General features: G+C 40.6%; 1 protein-coding gene across 1 annotated transcript; it reads right to left on the bottom strand.

The window, feature by feature from the left end:
* Positions 1–3,471: 3,471 nt before the first annotated feature.
* Positions 3,472–6,109, bottom strand: LOC149012120 (uncharacterized). The gene is made up of 2 exons (XM_089160246.1): positions 5,912–6,109; positions 3,472–5,226 (listed from the first exon to the last, which is right to left on the bottom strand). Exons 1-2 carry the CDS (start codon positions 5,922–5,924, stop codon positions 3,695–3,697), a joined length of 1,545 nt encoding a protein of 514 aa, XP_089016372.1. The 5' UTR covers positions 5,925–6,109; the 3' UTR covers positions 3,472–3,694.
* Positions 6,110–21,107: the final 14,998 nt, after the last annotated feature.

The following is a 21,107-nucleotide window of genomic DNA, read 5'->3' as shown; positions in this document are numbered from 1 at the left end:
TTTTTCTATATTATATTAGCCTATACCTATGGAGGATGTGCACCGGAAGATGGATTGGTTTCCCATGAAGGAGCCTTCTCTGAAGAGGATGTGGCACCGGCAGTGGGAAATGGAGATAGCCTATGCGGGAGCTCCTGCGAGTGCATGGAGTGCGCTTATAGCACCCATTGATGAGCGGAGGAGACAAGTTGCCAGGCAATTTGCCCATCATATGGAGAAGAATTGGAAAATCCCTTTTCTTGAAAACCATGAGAAACATTTTCTAGCTTTAGAGAAAGAAACTAGAAAGAAAATCATTTAATTCTTTTTTATTGCTTCCGCTGAACTCATATTCTTTTTGATCATTTATTCTTTCCTTGATTATTTTATTGGAGCATTTGGACTCCTGTAATCTTTTTATTTAATTATTGAACTTATTCTTGCTCATGATCATCTTTACTTGCATTTATTATTATTGATGAGTTAGACCGTGGATTATGTGACGGATCACTCCCACAGGTTGTCGGGCGGGTAACCGAGACCGGCGAGTGGGGTGTGACACTAACCATGTCCAGTTATGTTCTATTCCTCCTCTCAGCAACCCCATTTTTCTATGGAGTCCCTGAGATAGTAAGTTGCCTAGATTTATCCTTTTCATCACACAACCCTTTGAACATATCAGAGAGATACTCTTAACCTCTATCCATTCCAAGAGTTTTAATCCTTTTGTCTAATTGATTCTCAACCAATCTCATGAACTTCTTAAAGCATTCTAGAGGTTACAATTTTATGAGAAATTAGATAAATATAACTTCAATGCGTAAAGTCATCTATAAATGAGATGAAATAAGTATGTTATGTCCTAGTATGCACATCCATAGGCCAACATCAGAAGAATGGATAAGCTCTAAAGGAAAAGTGGCCTTTATAGCTTTTTTGAATGGTTTTTTTATTGTTTTTCCAGCTAGACATAATTCACAAGTTGGCAATTAAGATAAAGAACATTGGCCCAATAAGCCCTCCCTTGCTAACTTGTTCATCTAATCTAGGCCAATATGCCTTTATGTAGCATGCCACATAACAGATTCAATGTACACAACATCATGGCACACAAAAGCAGTACCTAAATTAGATAAAAATTATCAATTGTATATAGTACAATAAAACCGTTCTAGAGAAAACCACTACCATAAACAGACTTCCACTTGTATCATTACTGTACTCTTGGTCCATCTACCAAGTCCGTCATCAGTCAAGTTAGCTCTTCTTTCGAAATCCGCCGAGGTTTCTATCTTAGCATCATCTCCATCTACTTCCATTAGTTCTAAATCAAATCCAATGGATTCAATTCGGATGGCCCACAATTGTCTTCTACCTGCACTTCGAATTTTTGGACCTACAATATAAATTTTCGAATTAAGGTTGTGAGGGATTATTTCACACACAAACCCCTCTTGGAACGTACAAAAGCCAATTTCAGAAAACTGAAGGCATATTTCATTAATCTGTCTCATGCCATAGACCAGTACACAAATATATAGGCTTTATTGATTGACTCACTCTTAACAGTCAAAAATAGAGAACTCAGAACCACTAGGGATGGTCAAAATGCATTTGTATCTGGGTTATTGAACTAGTTTGAACAATTTACATGCTACCCTTCTTTTACAACATTCCTCTCTTGCTAGTTGCTATTACAGTTGTTGTAGCCTCAGTCATAACTACAATAACTTGTCACTGAACATAGCATTTACAGTAACTGGTTCAACTTCTGCCATCGAATCCTCACATGAAAGATGAAGTTGTAAGATAGTGTCAGTAGACACCAAAAACAAACCTATTATGATAGGGAAAGATAAGTTTTAAGTGACGTAATGATATATTTCACTTAACCGGAATCCAAGATGAAGAAAATTTTGAAAAAAAAAACACCTTAGTTGATGAAGTCACAGAAGCAGAAGTTGATAGGCACACAGTTTACATATCCTTTTAGTAGTTCAGTTTAGTTTCTATCCTAGTATTAATTTCTAATTCCTACTGTCGGTTGAGCTTATGGTCTGGCATGTAACCAGTGCGTGGCTTCAGTCTCTTCGCAGGACTGATAACACTGTTTGTAATGGCTGTGTTTCTAAATTATATAACCGTTTTTCACCAGAAATAAAGAAACAAATGAAGTCGCATTTTTTCCCCCTTTTTTGGGAGGGGTTGTAAAGCATATACATATTAAGAGACACCTTGAGGAAGAGCTCAACCTAAAGCATCTAGTAAAAGTGACCATACAGAATATGAAGGGACCGTGAAGGACAAGAAGCAATCCTGTGAAACAGCAGCTTGTTTGGCAATGGAATCTGCAGCAGAATTAGCCTCTCGATAGTCATGCTAAAAGCATAAACCTGTCAAATCAGCATAAACTTGTCTGACTTATAATACAAGGTTTCTAATTTTTGTTTAGTTTTTTTTTTTAAGATGTTTCTGTTCTAGTTGCAATGAAATTAACAAAATCCATCCCTCAATAAAGTAGTTTCCAAATCTGAGAATCAGTAGTTCATACTTCTGAAAGATAAGCCTCTTTCACCATCATGGAAGAAGATTTCTAGAAAATTAAAACTGCAGGTCATGTTGCCATTGCTTATGGTTTAATCATGTTCTACAGCCGAGATAACCATGGGTAAGAGACCCAGGGCTGAGATAGCATCCCCAACCCCATTTTCTTCTATCTTCTCTTTCCCCTTCCCTGATCCAATCAGTATATTGTTTCAGCTACTGTTGCCCACTTGGCGATCAGAACAAATCCACCAATTACACCATAGATTGCTGCTTCTGCAATCAATCAAAGAGAGTCATCTATACCTGCAGACCTGCTTCAACCTAAGTCTTCTCCTGCAATCTTGTTCTCCTAATTTTCTCTGCAACCTGAACCCATATCCAACAAAGATTTTGAGGACTGAGTAATATAACTGCCAGACCTTTTCCTGTCTTCACTTCATTGTTCCCTCGTTCTCCCTCATAAAAAGTATTCAGAAAGTAGATGATGAACCAGTACCATAACACATCAAAGTTGGTATTTTACATTGCTGCATCTTGAACTTGGAGGGCACAGATACTGCATCATGCACTCAACAAGATAATTCAAGAGAAAATTTTAAGATACAAAAGTAGCAAATTAACTTACTTTAAAACGCATCATTATATGATTTAACAAACAAATGTGTAATCATCAAAAGAATAAGGACAAAAGAAAATCAGACACCTAAAATCCATAGGGACCTTCTGTAGAAAATACTTACCAGCTGATCGGTCTACCATCATTTGTAGATTATAGAGTATATGGTTTGATTTACGTACTGGCTCAACATGTAATAAACAAGGAATATCTGTAACAAAACATCAACAACTGCCAATGTCTACCTCTAATTTTCTTTTCTTTTCTTTTATTTATTTATTTATTGGGTATTTTGTGGTTTTTTTTTTTTTTTTTTTTTAGGGGGGGGGGTGGAGGTGAGAAGCAAGTATCAATGACCAGGAATATCTGGTTGAAATGATCTGAATTGACCTCATTACAGCTCCAACATGGGATCAAACAAATGGTAGATACAATCCTATGCAAGTCCACACAGGTTCTTGGAATATGGCTATCCCTGGAGAAGTACTCAATAAGATCGCTCCTATAAACAGAAAATTAAATTGAAATACAGTAGAAAAGGACAACCATAGATCACTCTCTCATACTTTCATCTTCATCAGCATTTATATCTAAATCAGCAAGCAATTCCTCCACTGGTATAGAAGGAAAATCTTCCCCATCAGCTGTCGATGCCATCTCTGATGGTTGGTACTCATTATTATGGTATAATGAAATATTAAACCTCAGCTCTGGGTTCTCCTCCAAATCTTTCAAGAATTCTTCATACTCGTCATTCATCTTCTCCTCATCCACTCTTCCTTTGGAAGTGTTGTCTACCTCCATATTGAGAGATTTAAGTTTCCAATTCCGAGGCTTCCCACGTCGCTTTTGACACTTCTCTTCATAGCTCTTCTTTATTAAAATGGCCTCCGGTATAATAAGGCCTCTGTATTTGTCAAGTTGAACATCATTAGTGTTAGCCCTATAGAGGTCATAACCAAGGGCATAATCCCCAGGGTTCAAAATATGGCCAAGATGTGTTTGTATATTGAAGATCTTGTCATTTTTCCCAAAGTCAGATACATGGGCCACTTGTGCATCAGCCAAAGCATATCTTGAGCCTCCAATATTGACTTCAGATGACACAGGCTCCACATCCAACACTATATATTCCACAAGCTGCCTACTTGAAAGTAAAGATGCAAAGGAGGTCCTCCAGTACTGGTCTGCATCAATGAAACAATGCCTTAGAGTAAAAGGATCCACTAAAGTCAACTTGTTGCTCACCTTTGTGCACAATACAAGTGGACCCAGATTTCCCAAACTATTAGCTACTCTTGGTGGAAGGCAGATCAGATCTTCCCGACAAATTGGGCAGATTTCAACAGAAAATGTGTATTTGTAGTTATAGTTGTTGCTCTTAGGATCATGGGATACAAGTTGTTTGTCACTTCGACTCTTGATAGGGGTAACTTTTCCCAAAAACTCAACAAATTTTACAGCATGGCTCCTATTAGCAAAAAAGAAGTCAACACCTTGATCCATCTGGGTAATTTTTATGCAAGAAGCAGCAGTGTCATGCCGAAGAATAACCTGTTCCAAATAGAAGAAGGTCCTCCTGTGAGAAACATGCTGCCTGAGTTGGACAGCAGCCACCCACTGGTCAGGATTAGCCTGAGCCCTAGAACAAGACTCACACATGTGATCTTGCTGAACATACTCAACGACATATGCTTGTTCAAGTATTGCGCCATTGAGAACCTCCTTTTGAATCCGCAGCCTCACCTTGATCCTCTTAGAGTGAGGCTCAGTCCAAACAAATTCTGCATGTATCAACCTAACCCTGTTCAAGTTCTTCAATCTCTTCACACAAAATGTCAACAGTTTCTTCGATTCTAATTGGGCTTTTATCCAAGTTCTAGGAGGCCGCAAGTAACTGTCACACTCAGGGCAATGCATTATGATCACATGCTTTTGTAGACCCTCTGTAATATCAACTTCAGAATGCAAACATTTGACACACATATTTGCAGCATTTGGTGTCATCGGGATGCCACATTTGCAACAGAGAACACTTCCAATTGTCTGATGTACTCGAAACATACCTGCTTCTCCAGCCATGGCTGTTAACCCAACCATGGAATTCACAAAATCAATTAGAACGAGAAAATGAATCAATAAACCCATTATCTAACACAAAAAAGACAATTATATTTAGTCAGCAGTCAAAGATGGATTAATTAAAATGGAACTAAACAAAAGGAAATAACAATCCAGCAGGAGATAAGAACATAGAATCAGAACCCTCCAACCATCCTCTTCCACCACTCGAATTGAATTTACTTATAAACGAAACGACTGATTTAATAGAATCATACAGAACATGAGAAGTACTAAAAACCCCACCCCAACTCAACCAAAGAATCAAAATAACAAAAAAGCATGGAATGTTGCATTCAATCTGCTCGAAACTAAAAACGCAATCCTAACCAATATCTTTTTCTAAATTCAATACATTACAAGCCTAAACCCAACTAAATCGGGTCGGCAAAATCGACTATATATATGTTGAAATAAAAACACCAATAGTCAGAGTCAAGTAAATCAGAAATTATTTGTAGGGAACAACTTGGGTCCATTCTGAGAGTGAAATAATAGAAGTTTTGTAGAAGAACTCTGGAAGACAGGTTCTTCTGAGTCGATTTAATGGGAGAACAAGTTAGAGTTTCTGGGTTGTTGAATTCAGATGTGTTCGTATCTATATGTTGGACGAGACCCTGAGAAGAGAAAAAAGAGAGAGGCCCTTACCCGATTCATCCATTTTGCTCCTTCGAATTTTGTGATTCTTGTTATGCGAAGGGACCAAGTAATAGGCGCACGAACGTTAGGCAAAACTAACAGGGGAGAAGGCAGAGGCTGTCGTTTGCTGTCGACGTCAGCATGAGTGCAGAGGCGTGCTGATTCGCTGTGGTGCTGCTTGAGAGCGTTTTCCTTTTATTGTTTTCTTTTTCGTGTTAGGTATTAGAGTTAGAAACCCTAAATCGATCCCGAGCCAAACCAGGACTGGGCCAGGGAATTTAATTAAGTTAAAACAAGTGTGGAAATGACCAAAATGCCCCTAGTGGGCTTGGGCATACTTTTTTTTTTTTGGTAGTCAACTGATTTACTGAAAGCAGGCAAGGGGAGAGGGGAAACATAATTCCACCAACCACCCAGTGGAAGACGGCCATTCTTTCGGGCCCGAAACTGAAAGGGCCTTCCAAGCTAGGAGATCTGCTATAACATTAGAACTCCTAGGTATAAAGGCAGGGATACAATGTATGAAATTATCCATTAAGTAATGGATATCCTGAATAAGTGGCTCCACTACCATCGGAGGTTGCATATCACCTGCCAAGTACCTGATCATCTGTTTGCAATCGGACTCAATTAGGATTGACTCGTATCCACTTGCAAGCGCTTCTAATAATCCCTGCTCGAAAGCCAGAATTTCTCCTTCTTCAGCGGAGTTATAGGTCCCAGGTAATGATGAGGCACTTAGAAGCGTACCCTCGGCGTCGCGAATAGCAATGCCGGCACCCCCCTTCTTTGTCCTTGCAATCCAAGATGCATCTGTATTTACTTTCACAAAACCTCTTGGAGGGGGTTCCCACATCAACCGAACGATTGCTTCATTTTCCTACCCCCCTGTCAATAACCTGCCTGGCTGGTTTTTTATTGTCCCAGAATTCTTGCAATGAGTTGACTGCCCTTTCCACCACTTCTTGAGGTTTCCATTTCCGTTCCCCCATCAACCGATCATTCCTAGCTTTCCAGAGCCACCACACTACAAAGGAACAAAGGCTATTCATCCTTTCTGCATCTTATGGACTTAACTTGCTGAATTCCTTCCATATGGATAACCATTCTTGGAGGGATCTACATTTGTCATTTGAGATTCTCCAAGAGAGAGGGGACCCAAACCATACACTCTTCGCAAACTAGCAATGTAATAACACATGGGAAGTTGTTTCCTCTTCCAAACCACATTCTCCACAAAGTGCATCTACCCCAATCTTCTTGGAGATTAAATTAGATGTGGTTGCAAGACATTCGTTGCATGCTCTCCATAGGAAATTCCTGATTTTTGGCCATGTTTTGCATTTCCATCTCTTTCCAGTGCTCTTCCTTCAACTCATTCCAGCTATGAGTTTTAGATGTAGATGGACTATGTTTTTCGTCCTCCTCCTGCTGAAGTGCCAATACTTTATATGCAATTTTCACTCAGAACCTGCCATCTCTGCTACAACCCCAGACCAGAGCATCTTCAATAGGGAACAACGCCAGTTTAATGTTTAGAATTGCATTAGCCTCTTCAGGAGAAAACCAACGAATGATTTCTGTGTTGTTCCAAGTTGTTGATTGTTGGTTTATTAAATCTGTCACACTTGATATCCCACAATCATTTGGCTTTGTAGAAGAGACTCTGAACCTTCTAAGAGTAGGAATCCATGGATAAGTCCAAACATTAATATGGTCTCCCATTCCAATTTTCCATATCAGTCCTTGTTTGAGTACTTCTCTTCCTTCAATAATACTTCTCCATGCCCATGATGGATTATTGCCCAAGCGTGCCTCCATGAAAGATGTATTTGGAAAATAGATCTTTTTAAGAAATTGAGCCAGCATGCATTAGGGAAAGAGAGAAGCCTCCAAGCCACCTTACTAAGCAAAGCTTTGTTTTGCATCATGTGTCTTTGAATCCCACTCCTCCCTTAGCCTTTTCTTTGCATAACCTTTTCCAAGACATCCATTGTATTTTTGCCTTTTCTTTTGACCCACCCCTAAAGAATCTTGCAACCCGGGCTTTCACTTTATTGTGAATGGATGTAGGAATCTTAAAGTGTGAGATGGCATATGTTGAAGTTGGAAGAGCCAAGCTTTTAAAAGTACTTCCCTGGTAGTCTGATTCAAAAGCTTGTGTGTCCATCCTTGAAAATGGCTCTCCGCCTTATCACTAAGGGAGTGAAATAAGGCCACTTTAGAAACTCCAAAATCCATTGGGAGACCTAGGTATTTAGTTGGCCCATCACCATATGAGACCTTCAGGATTTTTGAGAACCACCTCTTCACTCTTTGTAAAGCATTGGGGCTAAAGCATACATTGGATTTGTTGCAATTTATTAGCTGACCCGAAGCTTTGCAATAAGCATTGATTCCTTCTTTCAAAGCATGTACACTCTTCAAGTTGACTTCAGAGAAGAGGACACAGTCATCTGCGAACATCAAATGTGTGAGTGGATCCGTTCGGCCTCGGATGCAGATTCCTTTAATCTCCCCTCTACTTGCACCCCGTGTTATCATCTGAGTTAGACCTTGTGAGCATAGTACAAAAAGTGATGGAGATAAAGGATCACCTTGCCTGAGTCCTCTTTCTGGAGTTACCATAAATCTCTCAGAGCCATTGATTAAGAAAGAGTATCTCACAGATGATAGCACATTTAATATTATATCCACAAATTTAATATTAAATCTCAACTGAGTAAGGATGGCTGCAACATACCTCCATTCAACTCTGTCATACGCTCTTTTCATATCCAGTTTGAGAGTCAACAATGCCTTCTTGCCTTTTTTCTTCTGTCGAATGAAATGAAATGCTTCATGGGCCATAAAGATATTATCTAAGATGAGTCTATCTTTCACAAAGGTTGTCTGAGCTTGAGGTACAAGATCAGGTAACAGGGAGTTGAGTTTGGATGCTAGCACTTTGGTAGCCACTTTCACTGCCACACTACATAGGCTGATTGGTCTAAAGTCCTCCACAAGTTCAAGAGCATCCTTCTTTGGTATTAAGCATATTAGAGTGTCATTCATACCTTCAGGAAGGAAACCTGTTGGGAAAAAATCACAAACGAATTTATATAATTGTTCTTTGGTTAGTTCCCAGAAATTTTGGTAGAATAGGGGTGGGAAGCCATCAACACCGGGACTTTTCAATGGACCCATGGCAAACAATGCAAGTTTCACTTCCTCAATGGTAGGGGCTGCCATTAGCATAGAATTTTGTGTCATCGAAACTTTTGGTTGAATGCCTTGAATGACCCATGTGAGATCCCTATCCTCCACCTCCTCAGATGTAAAGAGAATATGGTAATAGTCTTCAAATAAATTGTAAATATCTTCCTCATCAAAACACCATTCCCCATCATTATTCTTTATTTTAAAGACCCGGTTATGCCTCCTTCTTGCCACTGTCTTTGCATGAAAGAAAGATGTATTTTTCTCTCCATCTTGAAGCCAATCCACTCTCGATTTTTGTCTCCATAGTGTCTCCTCACAAACTAGTAGATATTCCAGTTCCTTAGTCATGTGGTTCTCTGTGAGCTGAGTATCATCTTGTACACTACTCCCTTGTAATTTAGAAAGCTCCTTCTTAAGATTTTCAATTTGAGTATGAATGTTACCAAAAGTCTGTCTATTCCATTCTTTGAGATCCTCTTGACACCATTCGAGCTTTTTAAACAACAATGAGGGGGGAGGTGGGGAATTCAGCTCTCTTGACCAGGCTTTATGAACTACATCTGCACAGGTTGGGTTCTTCAACCACATGGCCTCAAATCGAAATGGTCGCGGACCTCTTCTAGGTCTCCCATTTGAGTCAATTACTAGAGGAGCATGATCAGAGGATAATGCTGGCTCCACCCAGTACCGCGGTTTCGGAAAGTGACAAAGCCAATCAACATTACCAAAGGCTCTATCCAGTTTGATTCGAATATTAGCTGCATCAATTCTTTTGTTGCTCCACGTATAGGCTGCCTCATGTGATCCCAAATCATTGAAACCACAGCCATTCACCATTTCTTGAAAATGCCAGATGTCCTTACTCCCTGTACATGCACCTCCACTTTTTTCTTGCCAAGAGAGAAAGGAATTAAAGTCCCCAAAACATAACCAATTTCCTTTTCTTCCTTCACTCAGTTTGACCAGAGCCTTCCACACTTTCTTCCTTTTATGTTTCTTGGGGTCCCCATACACCAATGTGAGAAACGATTGTTGTTTCTTGTAAGTGATGAAGCAGTCAATCATTCTCCTGTTAGATTCCAAGATCTCCATCCTAAGATCACCATTCCAAAGCAAGGCCAATCCCCCTGCCGTTCTTAAGGGATCCACACATGCTACACTCCATACCGATTTTTTTTCTTCTTATTTTTGCCATCTCAACTGAGCTAATCTTAGTCTCCATTAGGAACAGAATGTCCGGTTTCCACTTCTTGGTGAGATTTTGAAGAGCTCGAACTGAAGGGGGGCTCGCCAGACCCCTATAGTTCCAAGATATAATGATCATGATGACCCGTGATGCTGGTCTCCACCTTGCATCATGGGGGTAAGTTGTAAAAAAGACTGATCTTCATCTTCTTGCACCTGGTCACATTGAGAGTCAATACCATGTGAACCCTTCCTTTTCTTCTTATTTATACACTCATTGGTTGTTCCCATGTCCCTCTGAGGTATATCTTTCAATTGATAGGAGATAGAATTTTGAATGCTAGTTTCAGTTGGAGAGAGAGCAACGATCACATTTTGAATTCTGCTCTCAGGAAGTTGAGAGTTGATGGGTTGAGTGCTCGGTTGGGGTTGGTAAATGGAATTCTCTGAGTGATGGGTAAGGAGTGAGATGGGTAGTTGGGCTTGTGGGGTTAAGTGGGTTTGGTTAAATGGGCTTGCTTGGTTGGAAATTCGGTTAGATGAGTGTGGGCTTACATGTGGGGAATAAATAGGTGTAGATGATGGGCTTGGGCTTAGAGGTAATTGGTTAGAAGATGCTGGGGATGTAATACCCCCCGTATTTCTAACCCGAGATCCGTATTCCAGGTCCGAGAACCCGAAGGTCTAGTCGGGTGAACTTGTGGAGTATCCGGATTGAAGCCCATGATCCATACCCAGGACCCATGGATCTGGATCCTATGTCTGAAAAGCCTGCCTTGGCTGGCGTGGGAAATTCTGGAAGTCAAGTGTCGTTCAGAGATGTCCGGAATGAAGGTAAGATCTCCCCCATCTCTTATTTAGGGCTAGGTTGACCTTGGGTATCAACCCCCTAGTAAAAGCACCCTTGTATGGCAAATTACATGGGGGCGGTTACTAGTGGCGGTCGCTTAACCTAAGCGACCGGCCCAAGCGACCGCCCGGTATGTTTTCGGGGATTTTGCCCTATTTTGCCCCCAGACTTCTATAAAAGGCAACCTCCGTCTCATTGACGATTACTTTATTCGTTATTTCTTATTTGGGAGTTAAGACGGCTGCGGGGAAGATCCGAAAGAGTCTCGGAGATGCGTGAGTGGTTTGGAAGATTAGTTCTCTTCTTCTCTGGCTTTCTGGTGTGAGGTATTGAACTAACCCTTCGTTCTCTACTCTCTTATCTCCGTTAGTTTGGTTTTACCTTTTTTCCCTCGTCACTGTGATTACCCCTTGGTTATTCTTTACCCTTTTTTTTTAATCTACATGAGATGGAATAACCATAAACGGAACCCTGCTTCTGTGAGATGGTAAATCCAATCAAGGAGAGGGTTAGGGGTAATCCACTGATGATAGTGGATTGTTTTCTCTTACCCTTTTGTCTTAAGGGAGTGTTTAATTCGAGACTTAGGATGAGATTACTCGAAAACCGGATTGAAATCGAGTAATCAGAAGCCTGAGTTTCGGATTGAAACTCACTGTTTTTGGGGCGGTCACTAGTGGCGGTCGCTTAACCTAAGCGACCGGCACAAGCGACCGGCTGGTAAACAGTGACAAATAGATTTCGGTTTTGATTCAATTTGGTTTATGTGACTTATATATTCTAATAACCTTGTGTTTAGGTGATTCTTGTTTAAAAGAAAAGTCTACTAATAATTCTTTGGATTCCATTTTACGGACGTTTCGGTATATGCAAGTAAGGACAGTCTATCTTATCTATTTATGTATACTTCGACATGTTGATTTAGTAATTGTTATTCTTAATCTGTACCAATATAAACTGCTGTAGTTTCATATATAATGCTGTTATACTACTGCTGTTTACTTTGATTTCATATTTACTTTATGGTTTGTGATTGTTATGAGATGGTGGTAGTTGGTATATGATTATGATAGTTGGGGTATTCCTTTTGGGATATCTTGGCTGATGTTATCGGGGAGGGTGTGGAATGGGACACAAGCCTGCTGATGCCTTCAGACACTATCATGATTAATTGATGACATTGTTAGGATGAGTCTAGATTGCATGGCTAGGTACCCCACATGCTACTACCCTTTCGGTAGGGGAATTGAAACCGAGTGACCCGTGATGACGGTGATGTGACTTGGTGGTCCATTGTTGGTCATGAAATGGTAGGGTTGCATATGTTAGGGTTGGGCTCATGGATGTCCAAGGACCGGACCGGGTGTCGGGAGGAATCATGAGAGCATCCGCCCCAATGATATGTGGATGACCATAGGGTTATGGAGTAGAGTCCAACAGAGGTAGCCGGTCCGTGAGGATTCTTACTCCTAGGTTGCGAAGGATACTTGAACCGAGTTGGTCGGTGCCATAGGGGATGTATCTGGACTTCATGTAGACATGTAACCATTATGACCTTGCATTGGATTAGAAACCCAGACATGCGCCAGTACTCATTACCAATGGTCGTGGTGAGAGAGTGTGGACTTAACCCCTAACCATGGTTCGTGAGCAGTGTGGACTTTCCCTTTTTCCCTGGATCCCTACGAGAGGTAACCAGTCCTTGCCGGATCGAGTGATGAGACTTACCCGAGAGGAGGGCTGGTGTTTATCTTAAAGCATGTCGGCTATTAGAGACTTGCATAGTTAGAAATCATAGCATCATTCATGTTTTGCATTCATTCATATTCTTGTTGTATCATGGCATTTTTGGATGATGGATGAGATATATGATTGTTTCTTCTTGAGTTCTTTAGAACTCATTCCTTTATTCTTTGTATGTTTTTAGCCTATACGGAAGAAGGATTTGTATCGAAGATGGGCTGGTTCCCTATGAAGGAACCATCCCGTTTGAAGAAGATGTGGCACCGCCTGATGGGAGATGGAAATAGCATGTGCGGGAGTTCTGCGGGTGCATGGAGTGCGCTTATCGCACCGGTTGATGGTCAGAAGCGAAAGGTGGTCAGGCAGTTCGCACTGAGACTGGAGAAGAATTGGAGAACCCCTCACCTCATTAAACTGGAATCTAAGTTCATTGACTTAGAGAAACAAACTGGAAAGAAACTGATTTAAACACTTTTATTCCGCTGCCCTCATTTTTGACTTATTCATTATTCTTTATTTTCTTTCCTTTGTTATTGGAGCATTTTGGGCTTCTGTAATTCATTTAATTTAGTTATTGAATATTCTTGCTCATGATTATCTGTATTTGTCTGGGACCGGCTGGGGGGCCGGGGGGGGGGGTTAAATATTGTTGATAGGCTAAAACCTGGGGTCTTGGGGGGGGGGGGCCCCCGGGGGGGGGGGGGGGGGGGGACCGAGACCGACGGGTGGGGTGTGACAGGGGACATGGTGGGTATTATGGGGGATGGATAAGGATTGATGAGGGATATAGATGCTAGGGTTGGGAGTAAAGAGGAGATAATTCGGTGGATATCAGGGTTGACGAGAGCTGCGGCCGTTTCAGAGGAGAGAGAGAGGTTGTTACCCGCAGTCAGGTGTTCATGCTCAGCGACTGGTTGCAGGTTGATGTCGGAACAGTGGAAAGGGTTTGCGGAGAGGCTGGGTTGCATTTGTTGGCTGTTTGTGGTCCCATACGCATGCTGTGTGAGAGAGAGTTGAAGATTTGGGCGACAGGTACTAAGGACACCGTGTCAGAGATGGTCGGTTCTGCAGTTTCACTCCCTTCTCCATTGCCGGCGACGTTGTCTGGAGCGTGAGGCGGATTCCGGCGCCTAAAATGATCTGAAAAAGCATAATGGAGAGAGCTGGCTTTCTCAACCAATCGCTTCTCAGGTGGGGCTGCTCGTAGGTTTGAACCTCTTCGAGTAATATTCCGTCGCTGGTGTGGAGCCGAGAATAAATGGGGACATCTCTCTTCTTCATGCCCTAACATCCCACAACCATAACAATACATCGGCAGTCTTTCCCATTTAATCGTGATATGATCCACCATCCCGGAGCGTCTTCGTGCTGGTATCGTTGATTTGAGGGGTTTTCTTCTGTCTATTGTGATATGGCATCTGAAGAAGCATACTCGGTCTCCCCATTGTGTTCCAGTGATTATCATCCCTCTGCCTGGTTCTCCGATTAGAGCTGCAAGCTGAAAGCCAAATTCCAGGTTTAATAAATCTGTGGGGATGTTATGGAATTGACACCAGAAGTCTATGTTAGTAAATGCCCATTGTTTGTCCTCTCGCCGCGATTCCAGCATAATCATGTTACCGTTGACACTCCAAGGTGACTCCTCTATGACATTGAACATGTCCTAGTTGTGTTCAAACTGAAACTTATACTGATCGCCTTTCATCTGTGTAATTTCTAGGGATTTAACAAGGTTCCAAGCTTTGGGGAGAGCTTCAAAGATGGCTTGTCTTCTGTATGGTTTCCCTTCTAGCACCCAACCTACAAGAGTGTTTCCATTATCTTCATGTGCTTTGTCTTCAAATTCATCAGGCACATCTATTCCTTCGTCATCTGAGAAAACTAGGTCTGAATAATCATCTGTCTCAGGTTGAAACGGTGGCGGCTGAGTAGGACCTCTCCCTCTTCCCCTACCTTGACCTGAGGTCATTGTAATACCTCCCGGTGACCAAAAAAACTACTAGGACCCTCCATAAGTTTTTGAATGCTTCAGTTCTTCCCTTTCGGGAAAACTCCTATTCTCCTCCTCTGTGAGTGTATGTTCTCCTCCTCTGTGAGTGTATCTTCCAAACTGCAATTCTTCAACAGCAAGAATCAAGCTCTCATGTTTGAATGTCCGATTAATGCTGGTCTACCATGGTGAAAATTCTATCTCCGAGTAAATGCCTCTAGAACTGTCATGTAAATACCCTAAACATACGTAAAGCACTAATAACCTGTCATGTGATTAACTAAGTTTAAAATAATGTTTAGGTACTTAATTATGCCCATATGGCTAATTAGAATCCTTAAACTATGGCTAATTAGAGATTAATGGCATAAGGGCAAAATTGTCTTTTTAGAGTTGAAAAATGTTTAATTCTTTGGCCAATTCAAATGTTGTTGATTTGATTAAGCACTTGTAGATTGTGAAGGACATATGGAAGTATCTAAGTATTTTGGTTAGAATAATCTTTCTAGATTCTATGAGTTGTCCTACGATTTTTTATCTATTAGATAGGTTAGACAAAGATATTACTCAATATTTTCTAAATTTTAAAAAGAATATATGAAATAATTAAACTTTATTCTACCTATCTTCTCCAATATCAAAGCTATACAAAATCAAAGAGAGCAGTTTTTATAGTTATGAGTTTCTTGGGGGGGGGTCTAGCAAAGAATTTTGAGGCAATTGGAGCCCAAATTCTTCATAGTGTTGATGTTCCGACCTTGGCTGACACTTTTTCGAGAGTTCTTCATGATACTAGGGAGAGTCCCAATAGTACCATTTGTAATTCAGCCTTAGCAAACCATTTCTCATGATGCTTTTGGAGGACGGACCTATAATACATTAACTTAGGATTAATTGACCTTGTACTTTCCATTGTGAATATAGAACATAGGAAGGAAAAGAAAATACCTATAATAACTCTTACCTTGATACAGAAGCTTGAAGAAGAAAAAAGATTGGAGCTAAAAACTAGATTGACCAAAAGCCCCAAAAGGAAGGAGTAGGCCCAAGAGATTGTCCTCAATATAAAGGACCAACAGTAGGACTCTCATAGCAATAGATTGGAGATCTTCCATCACTCCGAAACCCCCTTATTTATGCTAGGGTAGACCTGATTAACACTTTTAACTCACAAGTTTTTATTCCAATGGGTCTTTTGAACATTGTGGAAGATATCATTCATTTGTCTTCCTATTCTATTTCTTGTAATTTTTCTTTTGTTCCTAGGGGATGCAATATTGTTGCTCATCTCTAGCTGGGAAGGTTGTTACCTTGACAAGGAGGACTATCTAGCCAAATTCCTCTTCTTAGTTATTAGACTTGTGTAACTCTAACACCTTGTATGATTGCTTGCTCTTTGAAATAAATTTCGATTTACCAAAAAAATAAAAAATGTAGGCTAGGGTAGAGGAAGTAATTCCATCAACTCAAACTATGGGAATTACTTAATTTACCCCTTTTAAGTTTTGTATTTACAAAACTAAACACATTGGCCTTAACATTAGCTTTACATCCCTTCGAGGCAATCATAGCCAAGCTCTGGTACTATTTGTTGGTGGAGAAAATATAGTTTTAGCTCCACGGTTCGCTCCTGATCCAGCCCTTGCTCTTGAGACCAAAACAAAGTAAAAGTGGGCCGCCTCTGGGGACGAGAAGCCACCTCCGATGATCGAGTTAATCCAAACCAGCAAATCGAAGACTCCGTTGAGGAGTAAAGACCCCAAGAGATGATGAAGATCATGCTCTTGAAGGGTTAGAAAGCAAGGAAGTGATGGTTGAAATGTTCAGAGCTTACCCCGTTCAAGCTTGATGAAGGGTTATATAATTGATTCATACCTCCAAAGATAGCACATTTCACAGCCTTTGGATGCTCATGAGATGAGATGGAGGGTGGAGATGGCTTCTGCAGTTTAAGGACCCAAGACGCGACCAAGGGAGTCGCCTTAGCCGTCAGGGGGTTCCATTAGTGGGGAACACGTCTGTCGTGCCTTTCTGTTGATGTGATTGAGGCCCATAAACAAAAGGGGGGGGCAAGCAGGCCACCGCCCCAGGGCTCGAGAAGATTATTGAGTATACAAGGCTTCTCACGTCTGCAACAGGGGGCTCGAGCTCATTTAATATGGTCTTGCCACGTGGAACCTTCTTGCCAAATCACGGATTGGTGACTGGTTTGGGCTTTTAAGCCACTTCTCGGCTGGTGGGTCTTTGGTGAGACATTAATCAAAGAAAAGACCAAGCCCAATATGTTGTCAAGGGCCGGCCCAGAAACCGGTCCTTTGGATCATGGAGAGTGTACGAAAATAACGATAACGCTATTCAAACGGAATTGCACAAATGAAGTTTGCATCCTATAAATTTGGCAAGAACATTTGTTATTATCATGCATGCATTATGGCCTTGGACAGCGTATCTCATTCTTCACATGTGATGGCTCGCCACACCCAATCCATTTTTTCTATTATTGTTTTTCAATCATCATTTTGCATTACTCTTTCAATTAGTTTTACCCTCTTTCCGATGTAGAAAGATTGAATTAATTACCCAACCAGGTTTCTCATCTTTGATTACATAAAGCTTGAGTTTCCATTCTTTAGGATCCCAATAACTCGCTATATATGGTTATACCTAAAAATGAATATTACTAATTCTATGGCTCAATTGATAAAAAATTAACACCTTTAAGTAGGAGATCATAGTTCGAATCCCCTCAAATCTAGGGACAAAACCCCACTTTATATTATTCCAACCCCAATATATAAAATACTTATTTTAAAATAAATAAATAACATGAATGCCACAACTCACAATGCCAACAACCATTTTCGAATTTCATTGTTTTTCTCAATGGTGGATTTCTCTCTAACTGATTGATTATCTGCCTGATGTTCCTTGCTTATCAATGTGGCCCTAATGTCAACTTGGTTTGTAGCCAATCTCTGGTTATTGGAGGGGTTCGGTTCATTCACATTGATTAGATAATTTTTTATAAAATTTTACACAAAAAATCATGTTTGTCAAGGCCAGACAATGGTAGTTAGGTCCAAACATTTTCAATAAAAACCCAACCCAACCAAATTAGGGTTGATACTTGTGGGCTTGGGCTGTATTGAATTTGGAACGGTTGGCATGGGTCGAGACTTCTCAACTCTAAGTCAAGGTTAGGTTGGGCCTAGGTTGAGTAAAGGGTATGAAGGTTGGGCTAAGGTCTAGAAGAACCTGACCTTGTTTCACACTTGATTGATAAGGCAGTGAGGCTAGATTGTAAATACAAAGTTAAAAGTGGCTAGAGGAATTACATATGTTAATGGAAATGGCTAACAAAACAAGACAGGCGAAATTTGATAAAATCCCAAACCCGATGCTCCTTAAGTATTTTGAAAAATATGCAAACATAGCAGCTAATCAGATGGATGACTGTAATAGCACATTAGATAGTATGTATAAGTGCTGTCTTCACTAACGTATTTTATAATACTTTCTTTCGTACCAAATAACACCTACATTTTCCCTTAGGCTATATGAAGTGATTTTGTGGCAATGGAAGGTACGTAGTCTACATCTGCAATGGTGGCTCCTGCTTAGTTTTGTACTATTGAAGATCTCTCTTATGGATCCTTTGTCCTTTAGGGTTTTTTGTCGATTTGCTTTTTTGTGTTTATTCTTCAAATACCTGTTATGTTGTTCCAATGTTTCAAGACCTACTTGGAGATTACAAGTTGGGTTGATACCAAACTATTCCATATCCCAATAGGAACCACTCTTGTTGAACCTAAACTAATTCATTGTTGTTGTTGTTGTTGTTGGTTAGTTATAAGAGGAAGAAGTGGGTGGAATGCCTTAAATTGAATTCTCAATCTCAACATTTCATACTAATTTGAGTTTCAGTCAGCTTCCTCTCTCTCTCTTTCTTTTAGTAACATTATCCATTCATTGTGGCTATAAGGGGGAAACTATTGTGCGTATTTTTATTTAAGGGAAATTATGGCTCCCATTGAATCAAAAGTACAATTGTTGAAAGAAGGGAAATGCTGCAAAAAAAAGTATGTAGTTAAATACTTTTAGATTTTATTTCTATACCAAGTTACCTATGATTGTTGCCTTAAAAGACAACAAAGGTAAATAGGAATTGCCCTTTTCCACCTGGAACCAAGCTGGTAGTCTGGGCTGGTCGCCTGAGGTGACCATGCCAATCGACCATCCTCTAGAACTTAGTTATAGGAGCATAATCAAGGCCTAAAAAGCCCATGGCTCTGCCCTAGCTCCCATTTTACACTCCAAAAGGGTATTACCTGGTTTTCGGGACCTTCGACATGTGTCATCAATGAACACTTGATCCATCTACCAAATTTATTGACATCTAAGTTATATTTTCTTCCAAACTCTGACAGAACTCCCAACTCAACATTATCTCCATCCACTTCCAATGGTTTAGATTCCAATCCAATGGTCTCTACATGGATGACCCACAGTTGCCTTCTACCCGTACTCCAGGTTCTTGGACCTACAATAAGGATTTCCAGGTTAGAATCATGGGAATTTCACAACAACGATGATCTAAAATCTTGGAGCTTTTTCGAATGTGCATTGTGAGCCAAACAATGTGCAACACTTGGTTGCAATGGCAACAAATTGATAGGTTGGTTGATGAAAACAATTGAGGATGAGGCTGCACATTGTTCAAGGGCAGCCGCACACTTAGCGTGTAGGAGTTTATTACAGGCTGGAAGTTGCTGGTAGAGGAGTCTCCACTAGAGGGAATGTGGGAGGAAGCAAATGGTGAGATCAGGGTTGGCTTCTCAAGCCTCTCACTCACAATGTGCAAATGTTGTGGTAAGGTTGATAGTGGCTTCAAAATAGATAGTGTGTGTTGACGAACTTGTGTAAGAAGGGGCTGATGCACAGTCCACAGAGGAATGGATATTCATATCTGTTGGTAAAACTCTATATATCTCTATTCGATAATAGAAGGGGAAAGATCCTTACCTGGATTCACTTTCCCAAAATAGAATTACCGCCGTGAAAGTTAATTTGGATCCACGTCCTCATTCCTTCACGAACTCGTCATCGGTTTGATTCCACAATCACGAGGGGAGGGAATGTATTCCACAACCCAAATGCTTTGTGGATGGAAGAAAGCAGAGATCAAGGGTGGGGAGAAAATCCACACATAACCTTCTTCCTCCTGTGTTTTCTTGGAGAGAGGGGATGAGAGACAGAGAACCGCCTTTCTGGAAATCTCATGTAATGCAATCACACTCATTTATGCGGTGGATACCAAAATATATAACCCTATATTTTGTAACCGCCCAAAAGGTAAATTTCCAATTTTGCCATTGGGCATATTATAATTAATAAAACCCAACATCTCCCACTTGCACAAGGGAAAGTGTGAAATCCAACCCTAACCCTGACCCGAAAACCCTGTTGTTTGTAGGTCCGAAGACCCGAAATGAAGGAAGAAGTCAACTATGGGCCATCTCAGTGGAAGACATGGTGTTTGACCCGAAACCCATGGAAGTTGATGATGGTGTTCCATACTTGGAAGCTTTGGCAGATTTCGAAATGAAACTGCACCTTGATGAAGATGAGGTTAGTTGATGGACCTAAAGCCTAGTTGGACATGATTTGAAGGCATTCCTCTATACTAGGTAAGTCATATGTTGAGTTGGGAGAAGCCCATTGAATTTAGAAGAGGTTTGGACCTTGATATCCATGTTTAGGCCTTGCTGACATGCTTGGTCGACTGGGTGGTCGGCTGGCCAATCGACCAACAGGGAAGAAATCTTTGAAGATCCTCTGTTTAGGTCTTTTGGTGCTCTATATATTAGAACTACGTGTTCCTTAACCTCTTTTGTTTCTAAAACCCTTAGAGAACTTGGAGAACCTCTCTTGGTGTTGAAGAAGATCTACTTGCACGTTTTCAAGTTTTCAAGTTTTCAAGTTTTCATCTCTTGTTCTTCAATCAAAGGTTAGTAATCTCTCATACTGATTTACTCTTGCCATGATCTAATCTCTGTACTATGATTATGAAGAGAGTATTGCATCCTTGCAAACACCTCTTCTGTAGTATCCGAGGTTGGGAATGAATCTCCATTCATTCTAATGATCTTCATACTTGATCATAGCCATGATTCTTATGATTTCTTCATGAAGCCATAATCATTCCTTTGATTTGATTTCTCTAGCATGTTAGATAT

Source organism: Hakea prostrata, chromosome 6 (assembly GCF_041222555.1).
Source record: "Hakea prostrata isolate BN-2017 chromosome 6, UWA_Hpros_2, whole genome shotgun sequence".
In the NCBI taxonomy this organism is placed as follows: Eukaryota; Viridiplantae; Streptophyta; class Magnoliopsida; order Proteales; family Proteaceae; genus Hakea; species Hakea prostrata.
The sequence above is the reverse complement of the archived record's forward strand: the minus strand, read 5'-3'. Positions and strand labels throughout refer to the sequence as shown.